Source organism: Xiphophorus couchianus, chromosome 7 (genome assembly GCF_001444195.1).
Source record: "Xiphophorus couchianus chromosome 7, X_couchianus-1.0, whole genome shotgun sequence".
NCBI classification, from domain to species: domain Eukaryota; kingdom Metazoa; phylum Chordata; class Actinopteri; order Cyprinodontiformes; family Poeciliidae; genus Xiphophorus; species Xiphophorus couchianus.
The window spans coordinates 5,559,571-5,585,743 of NC_040234.1; the positions used below are offsets into that span (position 1 = coordinate 5,559,571).

Here is a 26,173-nt window from a genome sequence, read left to right on the forward strand (position 1 = left end):
AGGAAGTGAACTACTGTATAGTGCAGGGCATTCTGGGTAAACAACCAAAACAAACACAAGAACATAGCGCTATCGGGAGAAATGGGTCTTTTAGCAAAGACAAAGGAAAAATCCTACAACCTGGTGGCACTCCATTTTTGTTTAAATTTTGTCAAGAAAGAATTTTTGTGTCGTTTCCTTCAGTGGTTCTTGGTGCATCGCCATCACAGGTGAGAAGCTTACAAAGCTGGGTCTTTGAAAAGGTTTGGTTTGTCTGAATCAGTGCCGTGTGAAAGCAAACCACATCAGCTGAAGACGTAACAAACGTCGCAACTTTGGTTCCCAATCCAAAAGAATCGACCGGACCTTCAGGTGTGAAGACATCCTTAAAGACAGGCCCAGTCTGGACATGGAGATTACACACTGATCACAAATTCTTTAAAATATTATGATTTTAAAGAATTTTTAACAGTTATTTAACAGATTTTAAACAGTTTTAAACAGTTATTTCTTATATAGGAAGAAAAAAGGGCAGTAAGCACAGATGGAGGGTCTTGGTCACTTTACTCATAATTCAAACAGCAATAAGAGAGTTAAAGAAAAAACAAGGGAAAAAACTTAATGGAAGGAAGATGTAAAGGGAAAACTGTTTAAAACAGAAACAAACATAAGAAATACAGAAAGTACGTCAACGTAGAGCATTGAAATGAAGACCTGCAAACGAAACTCTGAGACCGAAACCCTTCAGGTTGCTTTATGATTCCAGTGTTCCTTGTTGCCCCCCCTCCACCCAGAGAGGTAAAGAAACCGTCACGCACACAACAGGATGCGGAGCAGCTTGTGACACCTCATGTGTGGGAGGAGGAAGCCGCTCATTTAGCCACACAGATGAGGTGTGAAGGATTCCCAACAAGGCCCCCGTTGTTCCCCTCAGACCTGCCCTGACCACTGAGACTCCTCTCAGATTACACACATTCCTTCGCTGCCACAATAAGCTCGAAGGCCGGCTGCCTCAGAACGCTTCACCTCCGCTTTGTTTAAACCTTTACAAAAAAAGCGACAGCGCATAATATGCTAATGCTACGTTGTCTCTCTCAGCAAAACCTGAATCTCCAAAGTATTGACTCAGGAGGGCTGAAAACAAAAGCACATTGTTGAATGAAGACTTTCTACTTTACTGTAGTACTCTACTTTGTGTTGGTCTGTGACGTAAATTCCAAAAAAATATCCGGTCGTTTTGTTTGTGGTTGTAATGTGACAAAGTGCAGAAACAGTCGAGGAGTGTGAATACTGTTGTGCTGCCCTCACAGCTGACAATGCATAAATCATTTTTCATGCTTTATGTGTCTGTTTGAATCATGTTGTAGCAGCTTGTTTATGAAAAGTTTCCCTCTTTTCATAAAGAAAGTTTCTTCATTTTCCTTGCATATGGAAATAGAGCTAACTTGTACCCTGAAATGCGAAAACAGCCAGCGGCACAAACACCTTTTCAAAACATCACATTTGATGTAACGTTTGTGTTGCTTTTGTTGACACAAGATTTCTCTGGTAAATTCCTATTGATTTTAAAAGAATTGAGAACGTAAAATGGTTAATAACAGTTATTGACATTAAAACATGTTGGGTTTTTTTTTTCTGACCATCCTTGTGTTTTAAGGCGTTCATTTTAAAGCTATGGACTTCAGAACAATTCACCCAGTCACGATGTCATTCAGGGTCAGAATCTCCTTAAGCTGCTAATGTCGTCACAATCCTGAGAGATGAAGCTAATAGCAATTTATTTATAACAGAAAGATCATTTGTACCTCCGTTAACACGCGTGTCGTGTACCGTAAATCATAAAGCTGAAGAAACATGAAAGTTATGCATCCAAGATCTCAACTTTATGTCACAGCTGACCTCCATGGCGCTCTGACCCAGTTTAACCAGTTGCTCTTTTGCTGCATTACAGAGTCACTGTAAGTGAAGCACTTCCTGTTAGATTAATGAGTGAAAAGTGTTGACAAGTTTTATGCAAAAAATTACATTTTTTTGTTCAGTATTATTGAATTATGTCTAAAATAAAACAAAAATCAAAGAACTACATCCACAGAGTAATTGCTCCTCTGAGAATGACTTTTCAGATTAAAAGTACCTTTAAGCAGGCCTCAAACATAATTCTTATTAAGCTCATAATTCTGTATTTTAAAGGTTGTTAGCCTGACGTGATATTCTAATCTTAAATATCCTGTTTTCTTTAGCAGTAAGCTACTGTTTCACTTCAGTGGACTTTTGAATAATATTCTGATTTATTGTACAGCCGTAGTTTGAACAGAATACGCTATTTTAAAGAATGATAGAAATAAAATTAATAAATACAAACCTTAATGTTTCACTTTTTATTTAAAAAAAGGTCATTACTATGTTTGAATCTCCAAAGAAAAAAAGAAGAAAGGACACAAAGCCTTTGTTATTGTCACAATAAGTAAACAGAGCAATGATGGGCCACATGATCAGGAGATAATTAATATGGTCGGAAGAAGTCACATCTGTGAAGGAATCGATTTCGGGCCTCTTTGGTTTCCCTCATGACAAACCCTTATAAAAGTCAAGAAGACCAACAATCCCTCATCAATCTCAGGACCACACAGCAGGGAGTAACCGGTAACCATGACGACTCGGCTGATGGTCTCTGCTGTCCTTGTTGGAGTGTTTGGCTCCCTCGCTGCCATCCCCATCCCCTACCACGCTTTCTGCAGCTCTCTCTGGTAAGTGCGGCCCACTCATTTCTGCGAGGACGTCCTCTCAGACGCAGCTCTAAATCCCATGTTTCACTTTTCTCCTTCTAGGCTCTTTGAAATGCCCTGCACTAAAATCAGCTCCTCACTGGTGAAGCAGATTGAAGCCTTCAGCCCGATGATCGGCTGTGATAAATGCCATTATCAGGTAGAAGCTTTTCAGAGTTAACAGTCTGGTTAAATGCAGTTTAATTCTTTAATAAAACTGCTGCTGTCCTCTCCAGCTTGTGTCAGCCACTCCTGTGATTCTCAAAGCCAACCACACGTCTCCGGATGGCCTGCAGGCTGAGAACATCACCTTCACGCTAAATCCCACCATCATGGCCAGCGGTTGTCGAGTGTCTGTAAGAAACTCCGTTATTTCGGGGGGTTTTAAAGGATTTTTTAGGCTATAGTTGCGTTTATTTGACAGTTTTCAGACAGGAAACGGGATGTGAGTGAGCGGAACTCGAACCTGTGACGGCCGCTGCTCGCGCTCACCGTGTTTCCTGTTTTTATTGGGCAAAGCGGTTAGCATCATGAAGCTTTAGCGGTTAGCGTCATGAAGCTTTAGCGGTTAGCGTCATGAAGCGTCACTTTAGCGCGGGAGGCTCCAAACTATCTCATGCCATGAGCCCCGAAACAGCGTTAGCTTCTGGCTAGCCCACAGACAATGCTGCAAAATATATAAAGAAACACTGACTCAAGAATGTTTTTGCTCAGTTTTATTTACTATTTAATCATTATTACACTTGTGTAAATTCTGCCTCTTACCTTCGGCCATGAATTCTTGGGGTTTTTTCAGCAGAATCCAAAGCAGCTTCTGTTTCCTCCGGTCTTTTTCCTCGTTACAAACTTGCTATGCTAGCAGGAGGAGCAAAGCAGATTGATAAATTAAAATGTGTCAATAAGTTATATTGACTTATATTTTATAATAATAAATAAAAACAGATACAATTTTATTATTTAGAAATTATAACTAAAAATTCCTCATTAAAAATTTTTAAGATTAGATTTTTCTCTTACTTTATTTATTTTTACAAATTTTTTCTCATCGTCCTTCCTTCTGCGTATTAAAGACAGCATTATTTAAAATAATGATATTTTACATTGTCTGATTCTAAACATTAAAAAAAAATAGTTTATATTCAGTGGAGATTGTGAGCTTTTGATTAATACAACATGCAGTACTTAGATTATCCACCAGAGGGCATCAGAGAAGATTATCACTACACTCAGCCGTTTTCTTGTTTCATATTTTAGGGTTTAAAAAGATCTTAAAACACCTGTATCATGGTTTATACCATATGGCTAAAAGTTATACACATTGAGCTCTTTACAAAGCTCTTATCATTATTTAGGTCATCACATAAAACCTTAAAAGCATATTTTTGTAATATTTTTGCCAGGGCCAGTCCATTTCTCTGGGCTTCACCAGCCTTCTTGATGATGGACTCAACTACTGTAACCTCTACAATCTGCTCTCATGTGAGTGAACAACCTGAACCGTTTATTTTCCACTCCCATCCTGTGTTGTCATCTCAACACCAACTGCTTTAATAAATCTGTCTGTTCCTTACTGACTAAAACCTGCGTCTCGTTTAAATCTTATTGAAGCTAATGACTATGCATAGATGTAAAATGATGTGATATATTCATCATAAAATGTCTATATTCCAGCAAGCGGCCTCACATCGTCTCCAGGCTTCATAGAGATGACAAACGAATGGGCCTGCCTCGGGTACGGACTCGCCACCTGCAAAGTCTGAACAGCTGACATTTCAAAAGAAGACCAAGATCGAGTTCTGCACTGTTTAACAAATGATGTGTCAGAAAATAAATGTTAGGACAAAATTCATTTAATGTAGCTGAACACAAAAATGACAGCGTAAATTCTTCACATTAGATTTTCAATGTTAAGTAAGAAAATTCTTCATGAAAAGGTCATGTTGACACTTTAGCTCCTGCAAAGCTACTTCTTGTGTAGTCTGTTACTAGCAGCTGCTAAGTGTGTGTTCTTTTCTTTTCTTTTAACATTTTCTGTCAAACTTTGCTTTGTATTTTGTTGAACTAGTTTAAAAAGTCTATTAAAATCCTAAATACACAAATAACCAAGTCTGAATGTAATTGTTCATAATGTCACTGACGATATAAAGCCTGAAGAAATCCAGGTACGACAGTAGGCTGGTTTAGATCACATTTGCGTGACAGGGGGGTATAATACATTTGTTCTTAAGGAACTCATAACTAAAACAACAACCACAGCACAACACATGACTTGTTTGGAAATTCTCCTAACCTCACACGTCCAGATGACATATAGAAAACCAAACTTTGCGCAAGATTAGTCAGATCACTCCACAGAGAATCACTGAGTAAGAAGCATTTCATAGGATTTCAATGTAAAAACTTGTATCTTGGTCTTCATATCATGTCTTGACAAGATGACATGAGATCTTGTCCATTACTTCCAAAGTTCTTCATTTTTCAGAATGTTTGTAAAACAGTTTCCATCAGAAATCTTCACACTACCCAGCCAAACACCCCCTCTCAAAATAAAGTCAGAGAAGAACAAACTACTGGTCTCAATTTTTGGTATCTCTAACAATTTTTCTAACTTTGATAGTTAAGAAGGGATTTATTTTGTGTAGCTCTTTGTGTAGTTTTTGTACTTGCCTCTAAACCAATATGGAGGGAAATAAAAACCCCAATATGGTGTCCCAGGAGGTCCACAGTGTAGCATGTGGTTTGTGCAACTGGCCAGCTGCATGTTTACGAACATCTTAGAATTAAGTTACGATCAGAAGAGCAAGATAGTCACCTGTGTGATTTCAATTTCCAGCACTGGCTCTCCTAGCAACAAGATCGCTACACTGAGTGGGACCTTTGAAGCTTTTTGTCAACAGTTCAATACAGAAAACAAACGCAATACGATCATTAATGTGTATCATAAAAATTCAAGTTCAAGTAAAAGTTTCTAGGAATAAAAACTTTATTGGCTGAGTTTTAAAACTAGGGATTCACCGATCCAATTTTTTCACTTCCGATACCGATATTTGTGATCTAGTATTGGCCAATACCGATACGATACAGATAAACAGTGCAGAATTGAGTTAAAATATTTCTTTTTTTAAAAACACAGACATAAATGTACTGAATTACAAATTTATTTTATAGCTCTGGACCAGTACAGCACACTAAAATACAACAATAACTTCACAAATTTGATCAAATATGTAAAAACAACATTTGATTTGTTCAGTATAACAGTCAATGCAAAAATAAATAATAAAGAAACTGAAACAGACAAAAACATTAGGCTGAAAAATAAGCTGCAACAAACCTCCTTTCAAATGGTTCAGAAAGTGCAAATAGGAATTATACATGTAACGTAAGAGAAAGAATTAAGGATTAGTTTGGGCGACCACTAAAAGGTTAGGAGTCGATAAACTCAAGACTACAAGATGAGGTATTTGAATCAAATCCAAAATACGCAACTGTCCATATAAAGCTCTGTGCTTTAAATGAAGCAGATTTGATTGGCATGCAGCGTAGCAACATTAAAACAGTGGCCACGAGTTCTGAATCAGGCAGGTTGTGAGCCTGAAGGCGAGTCAGCCTCTTGTTAAAACACCTAAACAAGTGAACAGATTACAGCGTCGTGAAGAATGTTATGAAGACACATTCTGATTATCATAAGGTTTCCTAGAATCCACGAGCAAGCAGAGAAAAAAAAAAAAAGCAACCACATCAATTCTCATGTCCTGTTCAGAAATCCTACCAACCTCAAATATTCATGTGATTTATAGTACGAATGACCAGACCGGATGTAATCCTAAACACACAACCATTTGGTTGGTTAAAAAACTAATTTTTAAGATGTTTTAATCAGCTGCTGTCTGTTTTTTTTTTACATCTGTTAAATCAGATTATATGTGTAAGTTCAGAAGGCGCAGCATCTTTTCTTCTATTACTAAGCTGCGTTTTCCTCTTCATTACATTGTACAGAAGATTTTAATGGATCAACAGTTGTTATTATCTATTTATCAAAATACAGAAAACAGTACAGTAAGGTAACCTAATTTTCCCACATAAAAGGCACAAAATGACTCCTATACATTCAAATAATAATAACGAGTTTCTATTTAAGAAAAAAATGGAGCAAAAAAGTTAAATAACATAAGAAACAAAGTAAGAAAAACTGGAAACTAACCATTAAGTTGATACAGAATAGATCTGTGGCATTTTTGATATTAGCTATGGAAGTCAAAAAGGGAAGAGAAACTTGTCTGTGGAAGTAATGAAACGTTTTTTCCGACGGCAGAAAGAGTCTGCCAAAGGTCTGCGTGTCAAATAGGAAATGGGAACGTAAACCTCATGTGAATTAACACAGCTGTTAACCACACTTTCAAAATTAAAACATCCTGTAAATGTTGAAGCAGTGGTTCACAGCATGTTGGTCTGAACTGGAGGGTAAATCATAAACCATATGGGTTTCCTCAGATTACGCAAGGCTATCATGCAGTTATTCTGTTGCCTAATTGCATAATAGCCTAGAAAAAGTTGATCAAATCACCACTACATTTAATTTAGATACTTATTTATTTTTTACAACCGCTAGCAAAGATTTAGCTTCAACCAGTTCAACCACATTGAACTTTGACTTTCCAAGAAACAGACGCCCTATTGAAACCACTTTGGTAACAACTTTACCAAAGCAAAAGGAAACTAACTGAAAATCATCAAAAGTCATTCTGCCAAACATTAACAAAATATTTCCTGCACACAAGGAACGAGGAAAGGTGCGCCGGCTTTTAAAATGGAGCGTGTCCCGTCAGACCGTCAGTTCCCAAAACCACACAAAAGCACATGCGGGGTCAGTGCGACTCTGCCGGACTGCGTTGGGGTTTTAAAAAGTCTAGTGCAATCATAACTCAAAGAGGATTGTCAATGCGCACACCTTCAGAGCGAGAACAAAAGGATTCAGATTTTTATTTTTTATTAAACCTTTATTTAAACAAATAAAAACCCGTAGAGATCAAGACCTCTTTCAGAAGGGTGGCCTGGCCAAGACAGGCAGCAGGACGGTAGATAGGACAAGTAAACAGAAAAAACAAAATCATAAAACAAAGTACATCTTTCTTCATGTTCACTAAAATGTTCACTAAAATTACAAAATGTTGCACAGTTTCAGAAATCTCTGAAAACTGAAAGCAAGTGGCAGCCTCATTATGAAAGCAGGCTACAGAACAGTGCACACTGTGGTTCACCACTGGCTCACACTGATTGTGGTTTAGTTGTTGTTAAAAAGTGGACAGCAGCGTCAGGGATGAAGCCATTTTGACTTCACCCAGAGTGGAAGGCGAGAACATCAAGAAGACGCAACCAGAGCAACATGGGAGCAACACTGACTTCCAACTCCTCAGACGCAGCGCAGCAGAATCCAAAGTCTCCAACAAAACTCTTGAAACTGGTGCAACATGCAGTCAGCATGTTCCTGCTGGTCGTCCTCTTCTCCATCCTGCAGTATGTATTTGACATGCACTTCGTTTGCTCCTGCAGGCCTGGTTTACATGCCAGCGGCATCGTTTACTTGATTTTGCCTCCCTTGATCCTGACTTTTGTCGTCAACATTGTTGAGCCTTTTTACCGCCGAAAACCTTTTTCCAGTAAACGATTCTTCAAAATCCATTGCCCAAACAGATGTGTCGTGAACTACTTCGGAAAGTTTTTCATAAGGTTTACCAGTCTCACAGCTTTCTGGATTTCTCTGGTTTTCTTTGATGGAGACTGGTACTTTTGCCTGAAGACAAACTTCAACTCAACTCAGACCGGAATGCCTTGCAAAGCAAATCTGACCTACGAAGAGCAACGCATCCGGGACGAGTACAAGACCACGTCACTTGTGAGTATCACTGCACTGATTATGGAGCTCAACGCAGATTAGTTTAGATGTCAGTTTCAAGTAACTTTAACTTATTTAGAATAATCTTTTGCATTCCTTTACAGGACATTCCAAACTTTAGCTGTGATGTTGACATTTATTTAGTGAAATTCGCTGTCAGACTGAAGACAGGAGTACAACAAGGTTTTGAGTCTTTGACTTTAGAACATGCATTACCTTAAAATACAATATTATAAAACATCTAGTGACAGTCACCCTTAAAGCGGCCAGATGCTAAACAAAAATGAGAAAACGCTGGAAATTCCCGTCACCGTCCCTTAAGAAAAAAAATGCAGATTTTTCAAATTTGTTTCTCTTTTTGTTTCAGGACATCGGCCTTTACCTGTGCTGCGGTTTTCTGTTTCTCTGGAGCATCTCAGAAGTTCGGAGAGCCTGCATACCGGGGTACAGATGTGGCGCTCCCTATTACAGCGTGGTGTATGACAACCTGCTGGCGGAGGAAGTCGGCAACCATTTGAATGAGCAGCTACAAAACATTGCAAAAGAGAAAGCAGAAAAACTCTGTGGGACCTACATTAAAAGCATCAGGTACCACCAGCATCTACCAGACGGTGAGAATGTCCTTGACATTTCTGAAGTCTGGGGAAAAGTCTCAGCATCGGCCTTTTACACGACAGAAGTCGAAAGAGAAGGAACTGGAGACAACAACCGTGAACAAGAACGACCAGCATAGACACCAACTTTCTTTAGCAACAGTATATCATGCAGAAGGACAGGACTGTTTTATGATTCTGTTATTCTCACTTTCATGCATAAGCATATGTTTACTATTATTCTTTTTTATTCATTAAAATGTTGTAATGATTTAAAATTGATTTGGTTCCTTTCTTCTTTGTTTCTGCTCCACACTGTCTCTCTGTTTCCTCCTGGATTCGAGGAAACATTATTGTCACAATCATAAAGCGTCCGTCCTCGTGATATTTTCTTCATGATTCACTTGTTTTCATAAGAAAGCTCAGATTGTCCAAGGTTCTAGAAACCCATACATCTCCTGTTTTAATGTTGCTACCCTAGCCGCCAATCAGATCTGGGTTTCATTTTAATATTTTTGTCAGACCTTTACAGGGTCCATTGCATATTTCATATTCGATTCAAATATATACCTTTCCCTGTATTCTGAGTTTAAAAACTCCAAAGGTTTTAGTGGTCTCCCAACCCAGAACCAAGAGGAGAGCGATCTTTCCAAGATGTTGGACCCAGACTGTGGAATGGACTTCTACGGAGTGTGAACTGTGTGGAAACTATTAAACAGCAGCTAAAAACATTTTTATTCCAATATGCTCTTATATAAACTAGAGCTTTTATTCCTTATTGTACATTTCTTCCAATTTGTTTACTGTTGCCCTTTTAGTCGAGCACTTTATGACCTCTGTCTGTGAAAAGGTGCGACATAAATAAACTTTTGCTTACGTACTTTACTTAGGCTATAACATCGTACCAAATGTTGCATTCAAGGTCCAGGGTTTAATTATAAAGTACGACAGCGTAAACATGATCTTTATAAGCAATTTTTAGCAGCACAGATTACAAAAAGCCTCAGAATAGGTTATACACTAGCGCGCCAAGAATTTAAGCCAGCATTGACCATGCTTGCTATGTCAGTATTTGAAAAATGCAATAATGAGAATATGAACATTTAGCTTAAAATGAACCAAACTAGATACTGACTGAATTCTTCCACCTGTCACGCTGAAGTTCTCATTTTGCAGAGATAAACGAGCCGCTGTGACAACAGAACGAAGCCCACGCCTACAGTGTAATGTTTGCTCATGGTGGTGTGTTATACATGCAGAGAGGAAGGCAGGAGACAGTGGCTCTGTGCAGGCTGCAGGATAAACATGTACAGGAATTATCTGTGGAGATAAGAGGCAGAACATCTGGACCGGGACGGAGCTAAGCAGCAAGCCACAGGAGGCTCTTCTAGAGGCATGGCTACGGTCGGACAAATCATTTTTTTCACGTAAGATATGCAGAAATTCGGTTCTGATAATGCAGAGAACTTTTTCAATATTTTGAAATGAGTTTTTGCTACAGCTGATTATTTTTATCACCCCAGTTTTGTCTCACTATATTATTGTGCTGAAATTTGGTTTTATTGTTTTTCCAGATGCACTTGCAGCTGCAGTTTCAGGTTATGAAGTGTGAAAAAGTGATATGCATGTAGATATATATATATATACATATATATATATATATGTATATATATATATATATATATATATGAAAGTGTTCAATTAAATGCACATATGTAAAATGCATAACCACTCGTGCTACTATCAGAATGAAACGATGAACTTTGGTTTTCAAAATATTTTTATTGGAGGCAGTCAAACAGATTACAATAAATATATGATTCTTGTTGAATATATGCACCGTAACATAACACTGACAAAATAGTGCATCGGACAAATGCAATACAATGCACTAGTTTTGAGGATTTTTTTTTAAAAGAAAACGTCTACGTTTGAAAAATAATTAAGAAAATATTGCTGTGTTTTTTTTTTGTATAACCATTTTTGTACGTTCTTGTATAGTGCATGTAATTTCCTCAAGGTTCTAAAAAGAACCTCATGTCTTTAACCCACATGAATACTGAGGGACATTTATCAGACTTCCAGTGTAACATTCTAGCAATTAAGGATGTAAGAGCCATAATATCCTGAAACAAGGAAGTTTTCATCTCTCACATGTAAATGGATTATTAAACCTGCTTCCTTCCAGTTTCCTGATTGTTTTTCTCCACATGCAGCATAGTGACCCTCAATGTCCTGTTAGCAGCCTTCATCATCCTCATCTTGTCCCTGGCCTTCTCAAGTAAGACCTGCAGACCTATTATTATTATTATTATTATTATTATTATTATTATTAGTAGTAGTAGTAGTAGTAGTAGTAGTAGTGACTCAGTCAGGCTTAGTAATGGCAGACATGCGATGGGTGTGTTCAGTGTGTTCTGTGTTTGTTTATACTGAAGAGCAGTTGATCCCTGTGTGCTGGAATGACACAAGGATCTCCAAGCAACCAACCACATGTTTCTTTATGCAGAGTCGTCCTGATATGTAAACCTCCATTTGATTCCTTGTTCTTGTTGAAGTTTCCCCATTTAACAGTCACTTTCCATTGGTCATAGAATTGTGCAAAATTGGAATTTTGAAACTAAATTTGCCGAATGGAAACGTGGAAATTTTGATTAAAACAAACTGGCGTTTTTCAATAAAAGTGTTTTGCGGAGGATGAGGTCGTTTTTCGGGTGTACTGAAATGAACAGTAGCAAAACTGTAATGGAAAAAGCTTTTTATGTATCACACGAGTCCTGGGATCGACAACTGGATTTTATTTACTTGCAGAAAAGACAAAAGGAAATGTTTGACTTATCGCGTGAACAAACTTATTCAGGTACGATTTTAGTTGCGGCTTTTATTTAATGGAAATGGAAACACCACAATTGTAAAACTATGTTTTTTTCAATGTTAGCGGACTGTCTTCAAAGTTTGCTCATATTCGTAATGGAAACGCAGCTAGTGTTGTACTTCTAAAACGTTTTCCCACCTCATACATTAAAGTATTGGGCTATAAGACAAAATATATTTTGAGACCAAATTGTCGTCCGCAAAATCCACGTCCAAGGTGATGAGCAGCAACACCAAACCGGTCGCCAAACTCGGCGAGGACCAGATTCTCAGCTGCTATGTTTCTGCAGAAAGTCAACCAAACAGGCTGGGTAAAGTGTCGGTCAGCTGGGAGAAAACGGATCTGGGAACGGTTTATCGTTACCAGAACGGAGCTCCGGCTCTTGATGGGCAAGCTTCGGGGTTCAAAGGCAGAACTCAGGTCTTCCCTGACGTTGTCGCCACCGGTAACGCCTCTCTGCTGCTGCGGAGCGTGAGAAGCAGTGACGAGGGAGAGTACACCTGCACCGTTAGGTCCTCTGTGGGACGAGGGACAGTCAGCATTCAGCTCCGGACAGCAGGTAACCTTTCAGTTTCCCTAAATGAAGTTTTCTGAGAAAATTGCCTTGTGCGTAATAAAGACGTTCCTTTGCTGTCGCAGTCTTTTCGGTGCCCACACTGAAGTTCTCTAACAACACCCTGACCTCTGAGGCGAGCAGCTGGTTTCCTAAACCAGCTGTTATGTGGCTGAACCAAACCGGGAACGAACTGAAAGCAAACACAAGTTTCACTGAACGCTCACCAGGGATTTACAGTATCCTGAGCACTCTACAGTCAGCGAAGGTCAGCGAGACCTACAGCTGCAGGATCGAAAACAACTTAGTGGTGGCAGTCACCGAAACAACTATAACAGGTACAGTCTTGATTGAGTCTTTATGATGCCCATCTACTGAGATAACAAGAGCTCTTGAACACTGAACAAAGGGAAAATTCACATCATATTTACTATTGACGAAACTCATGAAATACAGCATACTTTTACTCAAAAATATATGGTAAAGGTCCTGGATTTCCATTGTGCTGTATCAAGTCCAAGTAAACCAAAGTGTTTTACGCTACATTCAGTCATTCACCCATTCATACACTAATGGTGCTAAGCTACATTGTTGCCCTGACAGAAACAAAATTCCCATTTAATTGGCGCTACCACGACCTTTGACCGTGAAGATACAAACACAACGACTGAGATGGAGAAAAGAGGATTTGAACCGGCAACCCACCGGTTGCAGGACAAATACGTACTTCCTGAGCCATCGTCACGCCAGACGAGAAATGCTTCGAAACATATTTTGTTATTTTGCTTTCACATTTTGGAAAAACTCTTATCAACTTCACCAAACTGTGTGATTTATAGACTCCATCAGATACAAAGCTGGTTTGAGTGAGTTGTAAAGTCAACTGGAGGGCTCCGGACATAGGAGTTCATCATGTAACTGATGGGTTGCCGGTTTGAACCCCCGATTCGTTAGTCTCCGTTGTTGAGTCCTTTGGCAAGACACTTCGCCCAAGTGTTATGGGCCCACCAGTCTGCGCGTAGCTGCGCTGATACAGAGTTGTTCTTTAACGGTTTTTGCCGTGTAGCACAGCATTAAATTAATAATATCTTCATGTCCAAGTTTGATTGAGTGAACAGAGTTATTCTACGGTGGCAGCGCAGCTATGGATGTAGAAGCATAGACATGAATACGTAGACGCCGGTAGATGGAGCGGGTCGGCCCGTTGCTGCGATACGTCACAGCGTCCGCCATATTGGATGTGGCTTATGTGCCAGTAAGCTAATACAAGTAAATGGACCGAACTTCAGAAAGTGCTGTTCTACAAAGTATTTTAAGTTAATACCTGCCATTGGCACATTTTCTCACACACTAATATGTTTGGTAATCAAATAAATGACTAAAGACGAGTTTCTAACTTTTGAGACGTCCTGGTACACAAGCTAAAGCCCAGGATAAAAGAGAAATTATCCTAAAGTGTAAAAGAAAATACGTATATTTTTCCTTCACAATCAGAAAAAAGACATTTTCAGCGTGTTGGGGCTCTGACTCTTAGCATCTTTATAACATAGCTGAATACCGACATTGTGAAGCCGAGCTGTGAAACAGAGACTGAAGAACAGCAGCTCCATCTCACTGACCTTTCCTGACCTTTCCTCACAAAATCCACTGGTTTTTAATGCACTTCCCCTCTAACGGCGGTTTCTCATCAGCTCTCTCTCATTAGAAAACACAGTATGAAAAAGTTAGCTACGCTAACAATCAGTGGTTACTTCGGGCCAATTTAGCTACATAGGAAACATTTCTCGGTTGTTTAGAAGCGAGTTTCTGGCTGCAAAGTCAAGTAATTCTGCTCTTTCATCCTTACCTGTGAAAGGTAATGCCCATGAATGCAGTTTGTATAGTAAAACTGTTGAAACAAGTCAGAACAGCACATGACTAGAGAACTCCGATCGCTCTGCTGCCACATACAAGATGGCGGCGACGTAACGCAGGACTCAGCACTCAATGAGGCGTCTAGGTGTAGGAGAATAGTCTTTTTGCCCTCCAGCTTTGTCCTCATGCGCAAAATTTCCTTATGTAAACAACAACATGCAGGGGGTCTGCAGTATATTTGTAAATCTGATTATGATAAAGTCAGTGCCTCACCAGCTATGAACCTCACCGCACGTCACTGATTTTCATCAGCATGTATTGCTAACAATAGCTGGCATCACAACGATTAGCAAATTGCTCTAGTTTTAATAGTTTTAAGATGTGCAACAAAAACACAGTAACTGTGGGCGTGGCATCTTTCTCAGACTTGTGTTGTATTTATTTATTTTTGCTGAAAAAGCAGTAAAAATACACATTACAGATTGTTTTCAAACATTGACCCATCCTAGTGAATCTTCCAGTACAGTGGCACGTGTCTTATGAAGTTTTTCAACATCTTCTCTTCATTGGAAGAATCTTGATCTTCAACATAAGGGCTGTGCAACACTTATTGAATAATTGTAGTCGATAAATTCAGGTGAAAAGTTGCCGAAATATTTAATATAAGACTATGAAACTGAAAATTGCCATCTACTTGTCTAAAATATACAATCCTGTATTCAGGGTCTAATCTTGTGTGTTTTCCAGGCTCTGGTGTTTTGGGAAGGACATTCTTCACCTTCAGTGTCGCTTCAACGCAGCTTGTATCGTTTTATCTAAATGTTATTACCAGTGTCCTATGCTTGTTTTATGTGGTGTAGGTAAATACAACCTTATTATCTTTGCTTTAAAATCGTTGTCAAATATTGTCTATGTACTCAAGAACAGAGTAAGTGATGCAGTTTATTTAAGTAGCGGTTACTAAAGTTTAGCTGTCCGTTTTTATTGTAATATATGTCATGGAATATTGTGCTGGTTATTATATATACATGTAAATAATTGTTTTTATCTGTATTGTAACTGATGACAAGAAAATTATTTAGACGTCTATTTTTCTGGCCACAGTGTATTTATTTTTAGCTTCTGATCTTCTATTAAATGATGTAAATGATTGTGTTGTTTTGGATAAAGTAACTGCAACAGAACTGGAAAATACATCACAAAAGGTTGGATTAAAGGGAATATGCAACATATAAAATGATTAAAAAACATTTTTTTAGCCAAATAGAGACTTTATTTGTAGCTAGATCAAAAATTATTACAAATTAAAATCTTCTTCCTGTATGAAATGTTAAGTTGAACACAAAGTATAAATTTTTTAATAACCTAATTTTTACCTTCTCTTTAATTTCACAATACATAGGAGCAGGTGGCGCCTTTACTTTGTTAAACTTGATATAATATTGCAAATGTTTTTAAAAGAAAGACCGACTAAATATTTTTCCTGTTGCTCAGAATAATATCTTTATTTCCATTTTTTTTTCAATCAAGCCCAAAAGAAGTTGCAAAACAGAATCTTTTCTTTAAATCAGCAAATGAGAAAAGTCCTTTTGAAGTTTAAGATACTATGATTTACACGTCCCTTTTTCAAATATAAAAAATGTGTTCTTTGTTTAATTAAAATATTGCATTTTCTTATTACTGTTAGAAATATTTTATGACTTTTTATAAGATATTTTTTATAGTATAATCTGTCTGAGTCCCTGTTTGGCAGTAAAGACTCCAGGAATGTTTACGGACCTCCCCGAACAGCGAAGAGGAGCTTCCCATTGGTCCGTTAGTCAGTGAGGTGTCATATGTCCCATGCGGCTTTGAACGCAGCTTACTTTACCGAGGAAAAGTGGATTTTAATTAGGCAGAAAAGTTTGTAAATGTAGTTTTATGACTCGTGTGAGACAAACAGTTATTCGGTGCGACTTGCAGAGAACAACAGGGATACAGGGATGAGTTTTTTCTGAACTCGGTGGGTCTCACGGTGAGTTTTGCTCTGATTGTGGCACAGGAAGTCCCCCAAAACCAACCATGTCCCAGTCAGGGCAGAAAGAAACCGCAGACAAGCCGACCGTGAGCTCGGAACCGGAACCTAGAAGTGCTTCTGTAAGCCCCAGAGCAGTCTGTAGCGTGTGCAAACACTTGTACCGGGAGCCCAAAATCCTGCCCTGCCTGCACACCTTCTGCTCCGACTGCATCGGGCAGCTGGAGCCGTTTTCGGTGTCTCCGCGGGGCCGCTTCACCTCACCGGAGGCGGCGGAACAGCACCGAGACTCGCTCTCGTTCACCGTGCTCTGCCCCGAGTGTGACACCGAGGTGGATATCCCCCAGTCCGGACCGGCCGGGCTCAGCACAGACCACCTGGCGCTGGACGAGGTATTCCTGGAGACCCTGGTGAGCGACGGCCCGCTGGGCTGCGACCTGTGCGGCGAAGGAAGCGCCGAGAGCCGCTGCGAGGTGTGCAGCCTGAACCTGTGCGAGTTCTGCCGCCAGGCACACAGGTGGAGTAGGCCCTACTTTCTGGACTGTTCTCAAGGAGTCTGACAAAGTTACTGAATCTGTTTTATTCTCTCCGTTTTAGCTCAAAACGCCACCAGTTTTTGTTAACCACACCTGAGAACACAATGTGTTGCTGTGCTCTAAAAAAAAAGGACTAAATTTAAATACTTTATTCTGAAAATGGATCTGAATTGAATTCTTATCGTTTTAAACCCTTTCAAAAATATTCATGCCTCTTTCTTTATTTTATTTTTGAAGTTACAATATCTAACTGTAATATTTTAGTGGGATGAATAGACCAACACAAATTATACTTGTAAACCTTTTATTTATATTTTTAAACTAAAGCTGTAAAATGTTAGGCCTATAAAACTTTAGATTTGCAGCCTCTGCACCAGACTTACAGATGTAAGTATTTTGGGCTACATCTCTTCTAACTTCTGTGGTGTAAATTTTTGCCTCTTGATTTTTGCCAAAAAAATAAATAAAAATACAATAAAAAAGAAAGAAAACAGCAGTCAGATTGCATAAAAAACATCTGCAGACATTTTTTTTCTTTTTAAATTTGTCCCTGATACCCAATTTGACATAATCTCTACTTCAGTCTCAAGCCTTTTACAGCCTTAAACTATCATTTCTTCTCTTGTAAACCATTGTTGGTTGCCACTTTTCAAAATCAGAGAATATCCAAGTTTTTTACTTATAAACATAAAATAAATTTCAAATTTTCATAGTTCTTTGGAAAGAAAATACTCCTTTTGGCAATGTTTCCCCTTTTTATATATAATGGCCCTAATACTTTGTTGGACAGTCTGGATGTTCTGTTCTTTGTGCATTGTTGACTACACTGACTTATTTGACCTCCGTTATTTGGCAGAATCTTTTTTTTTTTTTTATCTTGCCATACATTTTGAAGAACTGAAAGGAACAAGGTTACGTCTCGGACATACAGGGTTAAATAAAACTTTACATTTGTGGGTAAACATCCAACAGGTAGATGTGGTATTGGTGTGGACATGGAAACAGTAAAGCATATAAGAATTCACTGTGAAAAATATAGGATGAGTAAAGAAAAATTAAAACAAGAATTAAGAAAATATGATTCGGAGACATTAAAATTGAGCAAGGTATTTAAACGTAAGATAAATAAATTAAATTTCCTAAGAAAACGGTATTATAGATAAGAAAAAATACTTTAGCCCCACACTCCAGCACAGTAGATGGCGATACTACATCTAAACGTTGGATGTCACCCGCCTTAAAACCCACAAAGAAGAAGAATCACGAAGGATCTGTTCTCCCTCCTACCTGCAGGCGGCAGAAGCGAACCGCGTCTCATTCTGTTCAGGCCGTGACGGAGCTGAAGGCCCGCGGTCGTCTCTGCCGCCCTGTCCTCTGCTCCCTTCACCCCGGGCAGGAGCTGAGGCTCTTCTGTCAGCCGTGCGACCTGCCGGTCTGTCTGGAGTGCGCGGCCACGCTGCACCGGGACCACCGCTGCTGTCCGACGCACGACGTCATCGACCGTCATGGCGACCGGATACGAGAGCTGGTCAGCGCTCGCCTTCGGCCTCGTCTGGAGCGACTGGAGGACTCGCTGCAAAAGGTCCCCAAAAACACCCATTTATTTATTGTTCAATAATATAAGCTGTTTAGATTTTTATATTCGAATGTAAAACACAACTTTTTATTTTTCGCGTTCTGATCCTCCTGAAGGTGGAAATTTCTCAAGAAAGTTTGCAGGTTCGAGTAGATGAAACCGCCAATCAGATTAGAGCTTTCGCACGAGAGTACGCCAGCGCTGTGGAGGCGCACTGCTTGTCTCTGCTGCGCCGCCTGGAGGAGATCAGGGCACAACGCAGGTAGGACATTACTGCGCTTTGCTGCAACAGTAATGAGTTTTTAGACGGGGAAATAAAAACAATTCCGATATGCTCCTAGGGTCAGAGGTCAGCAACCATGTCCATTCACAGAGTTACTCCTACTTATTGTTATTTTCCAATGTTAGAAAAAAGAGAGAAAAAAACTATTTTGTAGAAGGAGATGAGAATCTTTCTTTTATGGAAAATAAATAAAAATAGGTAGCATATACCTGTGTGACTACAACATGTAGTCACTGTTGTAGATATTAAAAGCAGATTCTGTAATGAAAACACAGCTACTGTTCCCTGCTATTTGGTTTACCGTAGGACTGTTGTAAACAAATATTTTAGTAATCGAGAAATCTACTGATTAATCGAGTAATCGGATAAAAAAAAAAAATATTGGTAAATCTGGCACAACATTAGTGTTACTATCAGATATCAGTCAAGCTTTGGGTGAGAATACGGGAAATGTTGCCTGGAGTTGGGGGGGCTTGGAGTGGTGGAGGTGGGGGGCAGGCGAACGAACAAAAGTAGGATGGGGTGGAGGGGAGGAAATAGATTATGGCAGTGGTCCCCCACCACCGGGCCGCGGACCAATTGGTACCGGGCCGCGCAAGAAATAATGAGCTACTTCTGGATCTTTTATTTTGAAAATCCTAAACCGGATTTTACCCATTACGTCTTGCGCGTCAGAATTGAGCCAACTTGCAGCAGAATGAGTAACAAAACAACATCGGAGTACTGCGGCGCACCCCCCCCCCCCAACAACAGCCTCAAACTCGATACTTACGACGCGCACCCCCACCCCCCACCCCCCGGTCCGCAGCAAAATCGCGAAGGGCTGACCGGTCCGTGCGACTGAAAAGGTTGGGGACCGCTGGATTATGGGACAGACGAACTTAAGTCCAGGTACAGGTAGAGCAGGGGACAAAAGTAAGAACAGGGGAGCAATACGGGATATTTATGGAACCTTCGTTCGTCACACTCAGAAACTCATCTACCAGCCATGTACCGAAACGATGATTTCCATCACCAGTTTGTTGAAAGCGGGATGATATGAAATTTATTGTGCGGTTCGTCCGCAAAGTTACACTTACACTGTAAACATCAACTACTCAGCCACCCGCAGTGTTCAGTCTATCTGCTCACCTGTATAAATACTCCTGCAGTGCTCTTCCTGCCGTTCGCTCTGAACCAGCAGCTCCCAGAGGAGAAAGGCTGCCGTACTCCAGGCATCGCGCCAGTCATTTAAAGCAGTGGTCCCCAACCTTTTTATTACCGCAGACCGGTCAAGACTTGGCAATTTTGCTGCAGCGTGGAGGGGTGGGGGAAAGGCTTCTGCATATTGGTGTTCCTGCTAAAGCCTTTTTTTTTTTGCCCTGATTTTCCCTTTACGACAATCTTACAACGTCCTGCAGTGTGTGATGTGTTGAATATGCCCGATCTAAAATTTGGAATATTCAACATTGTCTTGGCCCGATTATCGCAGCTTGTGGTTTTTTTTTCCCTGACTGGGAGCAGAACGCAGCCTGTTGAATGTGACAGGTAGCCAATCAGAAAGCGCAATGACGTAAGAACGGAGGGAATCCCAGACAGTTGACGTGGCAACTGAGAGTCCGGTCGACATCAGAGGTGATATGTGGAAATGTTTGTTACTATATATAAAGGTCATTTTTATATATATTTATTATTTGTGGTTATGTTTATTCAGTTAAAATGTTAACTACGAAAAAACATCCAAATCATAGTGCAGCAAATAGAGCGGCTGCTCCTGCCGTCTTTTATCAAACGCCTTTTCTTTTTGTTGCGTCTTTTATCGTTTAAAATGAGTCACAAACTATCACTGCTGCTTCTACACCGTGTTTGATTATTCTAAATTCACGTACGGTATGTTGGGGGTTTTACTGGATTTTCTTCAGGAATCGGGATGTTCGTGAGTAGAATCTGTTCGTGTTGCTCCTGCCGTGTGGCTGGACACACGGACCGATCGAACCTGTTGGACTTTTATCGGCTCTGTGGTCACAGAGGTTTGGAAAATCGGCCGACAATCCTTAAATCGTGCCGTGTGAACCAGACCTGAAACTCACAAGCTCTGCTCCTCTCATCTCGTCTCAACCACTGCCCTAACGCTCTCTGACTCTGGTCACTATGGTAACATATCCCTTCAAAATAAGATACAGATGCGCCACAAAAACAAACATTTTACTTTCGTGAAAATTTTAACTCACGATAATTAATAGGAGCCCTGAGCTTCTTTCTCTGCAACCAGACGATCCATCTGGGAGTGAAGAGAGACAATAACACCCGAAGTGTTGCTGATGCTCAGGGTGCTCATGGTCTTTAGTGGAGAAGCAGTTTGAAGCTTCATTGCCTCATTAACATCCGGTCACCATATCATGTAGAGCTTGGACTGTGGGAATCACCTGCCGGGATAAATCCATTCTCCTGTCTCTTCTCTGGGCCTTTTCCCTTCATAAAGAAACTTTCCAGAGAATCTGATCTGTTTCTGACTCATTTTGCTGCTTGTGGCTCAATGTTGGCGCGCAACATGTAACCGAGAGAATCCGGTTAAAGGATTTTCAAAATAAAAGCTCCTCCAGACTCAAATAATACATAAAACGGAAATATTTAAATATTTTTTGCGCGGCCCGGTACCAATTGTTCCATGGACCGGTACCGGTCCGCGGCCCGGGGGTTGGGGACCACTGATTTAAAGGATACTTATTGGTCCCCCGAGGACAATGAAAACCTGGGCATTATCATAAATTAATAAAATCCCCACGGGCCGAACTTGAACATTGGACATTATGCCGCTAACACTCAGCTTTCTTCAACAATTCAGAGGTGGAAGTCAGAGCTCCGCGCAACGCAAATAATGTCCCGGCCGGAACACGGTGCATTAAATAATAAAACATAAATTAACGAAGCATCGAGGCAGATAAATTTTTCTCGAGGAATTTTAATCATCGAGGAACTCGAATCATTCGATGAATCGTTTCAGCCCTAGTTTACCATAAACGCTTCCTTCCTTCAGAAACCACCTCCTCCTGCAGGGGGCGCAGCTGCAGCAGGCCCTGCTTGACGTCAGAGGGAGCGTGGAGTTTGCGGAGCGGCTGCTGAGCTGTGGCTCCGATGCCGAGATCCTCAGCGCTAAAGGAGTGACCCTGAGAAGACTGACCAGCCTGGCGGAGAGTGGGTACGACCCCCACCCAGCGACGGTTGCCCCTGACGATGGCGGCAGTTTCTGCTTCCTGCCCAGGGAGCCGGCAGGAGAGGTGGAAGGCTACCCGTTGGTGGGCTTGATCCTCTCCAGGACAGTGGACGTCAGCAGGTGCACCGTTGAAGGAGAAGGTGAGCAGCGAACTTTTTATCTTTATCTTTGTTGTGTCAGTTGTTGGCTACACTCTGTGGGAGATGAAATGAAGTGTTTCTGTCTATATAAGAAAAGTTTACATCTCTTGTGGATTTTCTAATGCCATGCAGTTACAATTCAGTGACGCCGTTTTTCTAACCTTCCACCCGTCATGGTCACAGGTCTGCAGCAGGGAACGGTAGCTCAGCAGGGACATTTCACTCTGGTGTGTCGGGACTCCGGTGGGGAGCGGTTGGCTCGAGGAGGAGAACAAGTCCTGGTCAGCGTCATCCACAAAGAGAAGAAGAACTGGTGAGTAAACATGTCCGCTCCGCCAGCCGTCGTTGATTCAGAAAGAGTTAGAAACTGAGACAAGTTTCAGTTGAATTCTTTTCATAAAGTTGTGTATTTTATAAATTATTGAATCTATTATACAAACAATATTACTATGTGAATGACATTTAAAAGGCCTTATGTTCAAAGTAAGTTGAATAAGTCAGAAATGCACTTTTGTGTACAGTTTTGTTCTTTGACCTAATACAGATACTCAAGCTAAATAAGAAACCCATAGAAATTATTTATATATATTCACAGCTAATTCTCTGATTTTCCAATCTTCTGTTATTGAAATGAATTATTTTTGTCCTGCAGCACAGTGGAGACGATAGTTGTAGACAACAGTGATGGAAGCTACAGCGTCTCTTACAGACCAGAGGAACCAGGAGAGTACTCTGTGTGGGTCTGTGTCAGAGCCCAACATGTTAAGGTGCTGAACAAGTCCAGGTCCAGAAAACGTTCTGCTGTAATATTTCTGTTTCTCCTGTTCCAATCGCTGTTAATTTGACTACAGTACATGTAAAGGATTCAGATTTCTGTCACATCCTGGCAAAACTTGGAATAACTGTTGCAAAAGTTTTGGCCACTAGATGGCAGCGAAACACCTTCAGTAGACACTTAAGGGAAACCTGCAACAACAAAACGGGTTAAGTTTGGGCTTATTTCTGAATGAACTGCTCACAATGCTTTTCTGCAGGGTTCTCCATTTATTCTGAATGTGCAGAGGAAGTTCAGGCAGCACAACGGGACTTTTCACTGCTGCTCCTTCTGCTCCAGCGGAGGCGCTAAAGAGGCTCGCTGTGGCTGCCCAGGAACCATGCCAGGTACATATAAAAAAAAACAACAATTGCTTGCATGGTTTTCATTTAGGCATGTTTTAGACGATTCAAAACCTTCTGCAGGAGGATTTAAAGGCTGCGGTCACGGCCACAAGGGACATCCAGGGAAGCCCCACTGGTCCTGCTGCGGCAACACAGCAGAGAAGTCTGAGTGTTTGCCTCAGAGCATACTGGCTGCAGTTTCCCCTCACAGACACCTGAGAACTGTGGAGCTCTGATGGGAAGTGGAGGTGAAACGGCAGCAGGTCAGAGGATCTGAGAGGTAAAACTCAGGCTGCTGGTGAACGCAGAAGGGTCCAACAAGGAGAGAGCAGGACCGTCAAGCTGCTTCTCATTTCTTAGGCACCAAGTCATGAGAAATGCTGGAGTTTATACAAACAGTGTAACTTTTTATTTTTTAAAATAATGTAAAGACAAGAAAAAGATTCTTAACTTGCAGCATATTTACAAACAATCATAGAGCTGTACATTTTTAGCGAAATAGTTTCATTAACGACAATCATTGCTTCTACACTAAACATCTACTTTTTCCTTGGATTTCCAGGTGTTGCAACATGGCAGCTGTGTAGCAGACTGCATCAGGTGAAAGCGCAATTATATTGTAAGATCTGGATTTTTTTAAATGATAAAAATATGCAGGTCACGAGACACATTTTTCCCCAAAAAATGATGATGATGATGGTGATGATGTTAAAAAGTATCTTCTCCCCAACTGCACCTCGGTTTCTATACATGAGCAGAACTTTAAAATCTTCTACTGAACCTATTACACACCTGTTTGCCTTCGGAAGATGTTTCCTGATGCTTCAGATCTTTGTCACAAATGCAAAATACATAGGGGCACATTTATTCATTTGTTTTGGTCTTGCAAATGCATTCAAAATTTCTGGAAAGTCGTTCATGTCGTACGTCAGCTAAGTCACGCCCAGTGATCAGCCGATGTGTTACGTCAGCTAAAGTTTCTATTTCTACAAAGGCCTTTGTGTAAAAGTGAAGAATTCCATGTGTGTAACAAACTGTGTGTCCTTGATAAGCGTCTCAACACAGTCCAACGGGGACGTAGTTGACTTTGACCATGTTTTGTTTTGTTTCCACTGTTTCCTTGTTTCCACAATTTAAGGTTTTTAGGGCCTGCATTACACTTTCTGTGGTCACTTTGGTCGTCTTTATCTTGTCCTTTGCTGTTCCTTGTTTTCATCGTGTCACTCTTAGATTCTGAGACAAAGTAGTCATCATCTAGTTTTAATAATCATCATCATTATGGAGGAACTGTGGTCTGTTCTTACTGCAACGTGCATTTATTCTCACTTTAAGATCCAACAATGAACTCTTAAATGTTTCCACAAAGTTATTTAATTTGAACATGACTTTTACTTTATTAGTTATAATGTCTCTAAAGAAAACAAGAACCAAATATCTTTCTGTTCCACTCCTACAAAAAAATTATTTCAAAATTATGAATGACTTGCGAAAGAAATTCAACATAAATACCAATTCCTGTTATGATACAGTTTGGTCTTCTACAAGGTGATTAAGACCAAATATATAGTAATAATTGAACCTGTTTGTTTTGTTTTTTTATTCACAAATGCTGTTTTCTAAAAATCACCTCCATTTTTAACATTTGAGTGAAATACTTTTATTTCAGAAGGTGTTTAAATATTGCAACACAAAGGCCCAATGTTTATACTAATATGTTTATATCTTAGGTTTTGAAATTCCTCTCACATTTAGCAACATTTTCTGTTTTACTTACCTCACATTGTTAGTTTGTGTGACTATTGTTTTTTCATTGATCCTTTTTTCTGCGCAGTTTATCATGTCAAACTTTTGTTACTGATGTGTGTCTTGTCATTCTATTTTCTTAAAATTTTCAATAAAGGCAAAAAAAAAAAGAAAAAACCCAAAGGCATTTCTGCCTTTTAATTCAAACGTCTCATTGTGACCGGACTTTATTCAGCTGAGTTTAACGCTGTACAAAAGCTGCTGGAAAAGACAAGTGTTTGGTTGTTGACTTACAATCCAGAAACCACGTGCTGCATTCTTGTTGGTTGTGCAGGAGGCTCTACTTCTGCTTTTCAAAGCTGTACAGCTGTATAATTGCGCATCAGATTGCGGCCATTTTCAAATGCGAGTGTAAACGTGATGGGGACGTAGCTAGCGGCAGCTTAGTTGCATTTAAAGTAACAAGAAGTCTTAAAACGGCTCGTTCTAAAAGCTCAAAATAGGCCGAACTGATTAAACTTAAATGACCCGAAGAAGCAGCACAGGAGCTTTTTAACGATAGAAACTCCCCCCAAAATTTAAGATAAAACAATATAAGGCCATTTTGGGAAATTAAGCACCATTTTTAATTTGAGCTGAGGTGAAAACCTGCTGAGGGGAGGAGAGGAATCTGCCATGAAGAGAAAAACACGGTGGAAAGTCAGGTAAGCTAACTAGGCTATTATGGGTTTCACCTTCCTGTCGGAAGCAGTCTGTTAGTTTCTTTACCGACAACATAGTGTTTTTATGTATTTTTTTATAAAGAACTACCAAAGTAGTTTGAAAGTGAACTGAGCCAAGTGCTAATTCTTCACCGTTCATGCTCGGCTCTGGAGAACTCGAACAACTCTAAGTTTGTTTGTTTTCACTCCATGAACTATTAGAACTAAAACCAGAACCGGCTGCGAGCTGAAAAATAGAGCAGAAAATGTCCAAACAGCAAAGAAGCAGGCAAAGAAACCAGAGGCATATGGAC

At 40.1% G+C, this 26,173-nt stretch overlaps 2 protein-coding genes across 3 annotated transcripts; both read left to right on the plus strand.

The window, feature by feature from the left end:
- The first annotated feature begins 10,506 nt into the window (after window positions 1–10,506).
- Window positions 10,507–15,604, plus strand: vtcn1 (V-set domain containing T cell activation inhibitor 1). Its single transcript, XM_028024306.1, has 5 exons — window positions 10,507–10,660; window positions 11,450–11,514; window positions 12,311–12,667; window positions 12,748–12,999; window positions 15,263–15,604. The coding sequence occupies exons 1-5, from the start codon at window positions 10,629–10,631 to the stop codon at window positions 15,373–15,375; spliced, it is 819 nt and encodes a 272-aa protein (XP_027880107.1). The 5' UTR covers window positions 10,507–10,628; the 3' UTR covers window positions 15,376–15,604.
- A 574-nt stretch (window positions 15,605–16,178) lies between these two features.
- trim45 (tripartite motif containing 45) lies at window positions 16,179–24,842 on the plus strand. Of its 2 annotated transcripts, XM_028024305.1 has the most exons (9): window positions 16,179–17,046; window positions 18,359–18,647; window positions 18,758–18,903; window positions 21,941–22,257; window positions 22,441–22,570; window positions 22,910–23,024; window positions 23,292–23,418; window positions 23,497–23,695; window positions 23,978–24,842. In XM_028024305.1, exons 1-8 carry the CDS (start codon window positions 16,577–16,579, stop codon window positions 23,649–23,651), a joined length of 1,749 nt encoding a protein of 582 aa, XP_027880106.1. In that variant the 5' UTR covers window positions 16,179–16,576; the 3' UTR covers window positions 23,652–23,695; window positions 23,978–24,842. The 2 variants fall into 2 exon arrangements, with proteins under 2 accessions (XP_027880106.1, XP_027880105.1); XM_028024304.1 differs by having other exon boundaries at window positions 16,180–17,046; window positions 23,497–24,842.
- Window positions 24,843–26,173: the final 1,331 nt, after the last annotated feature.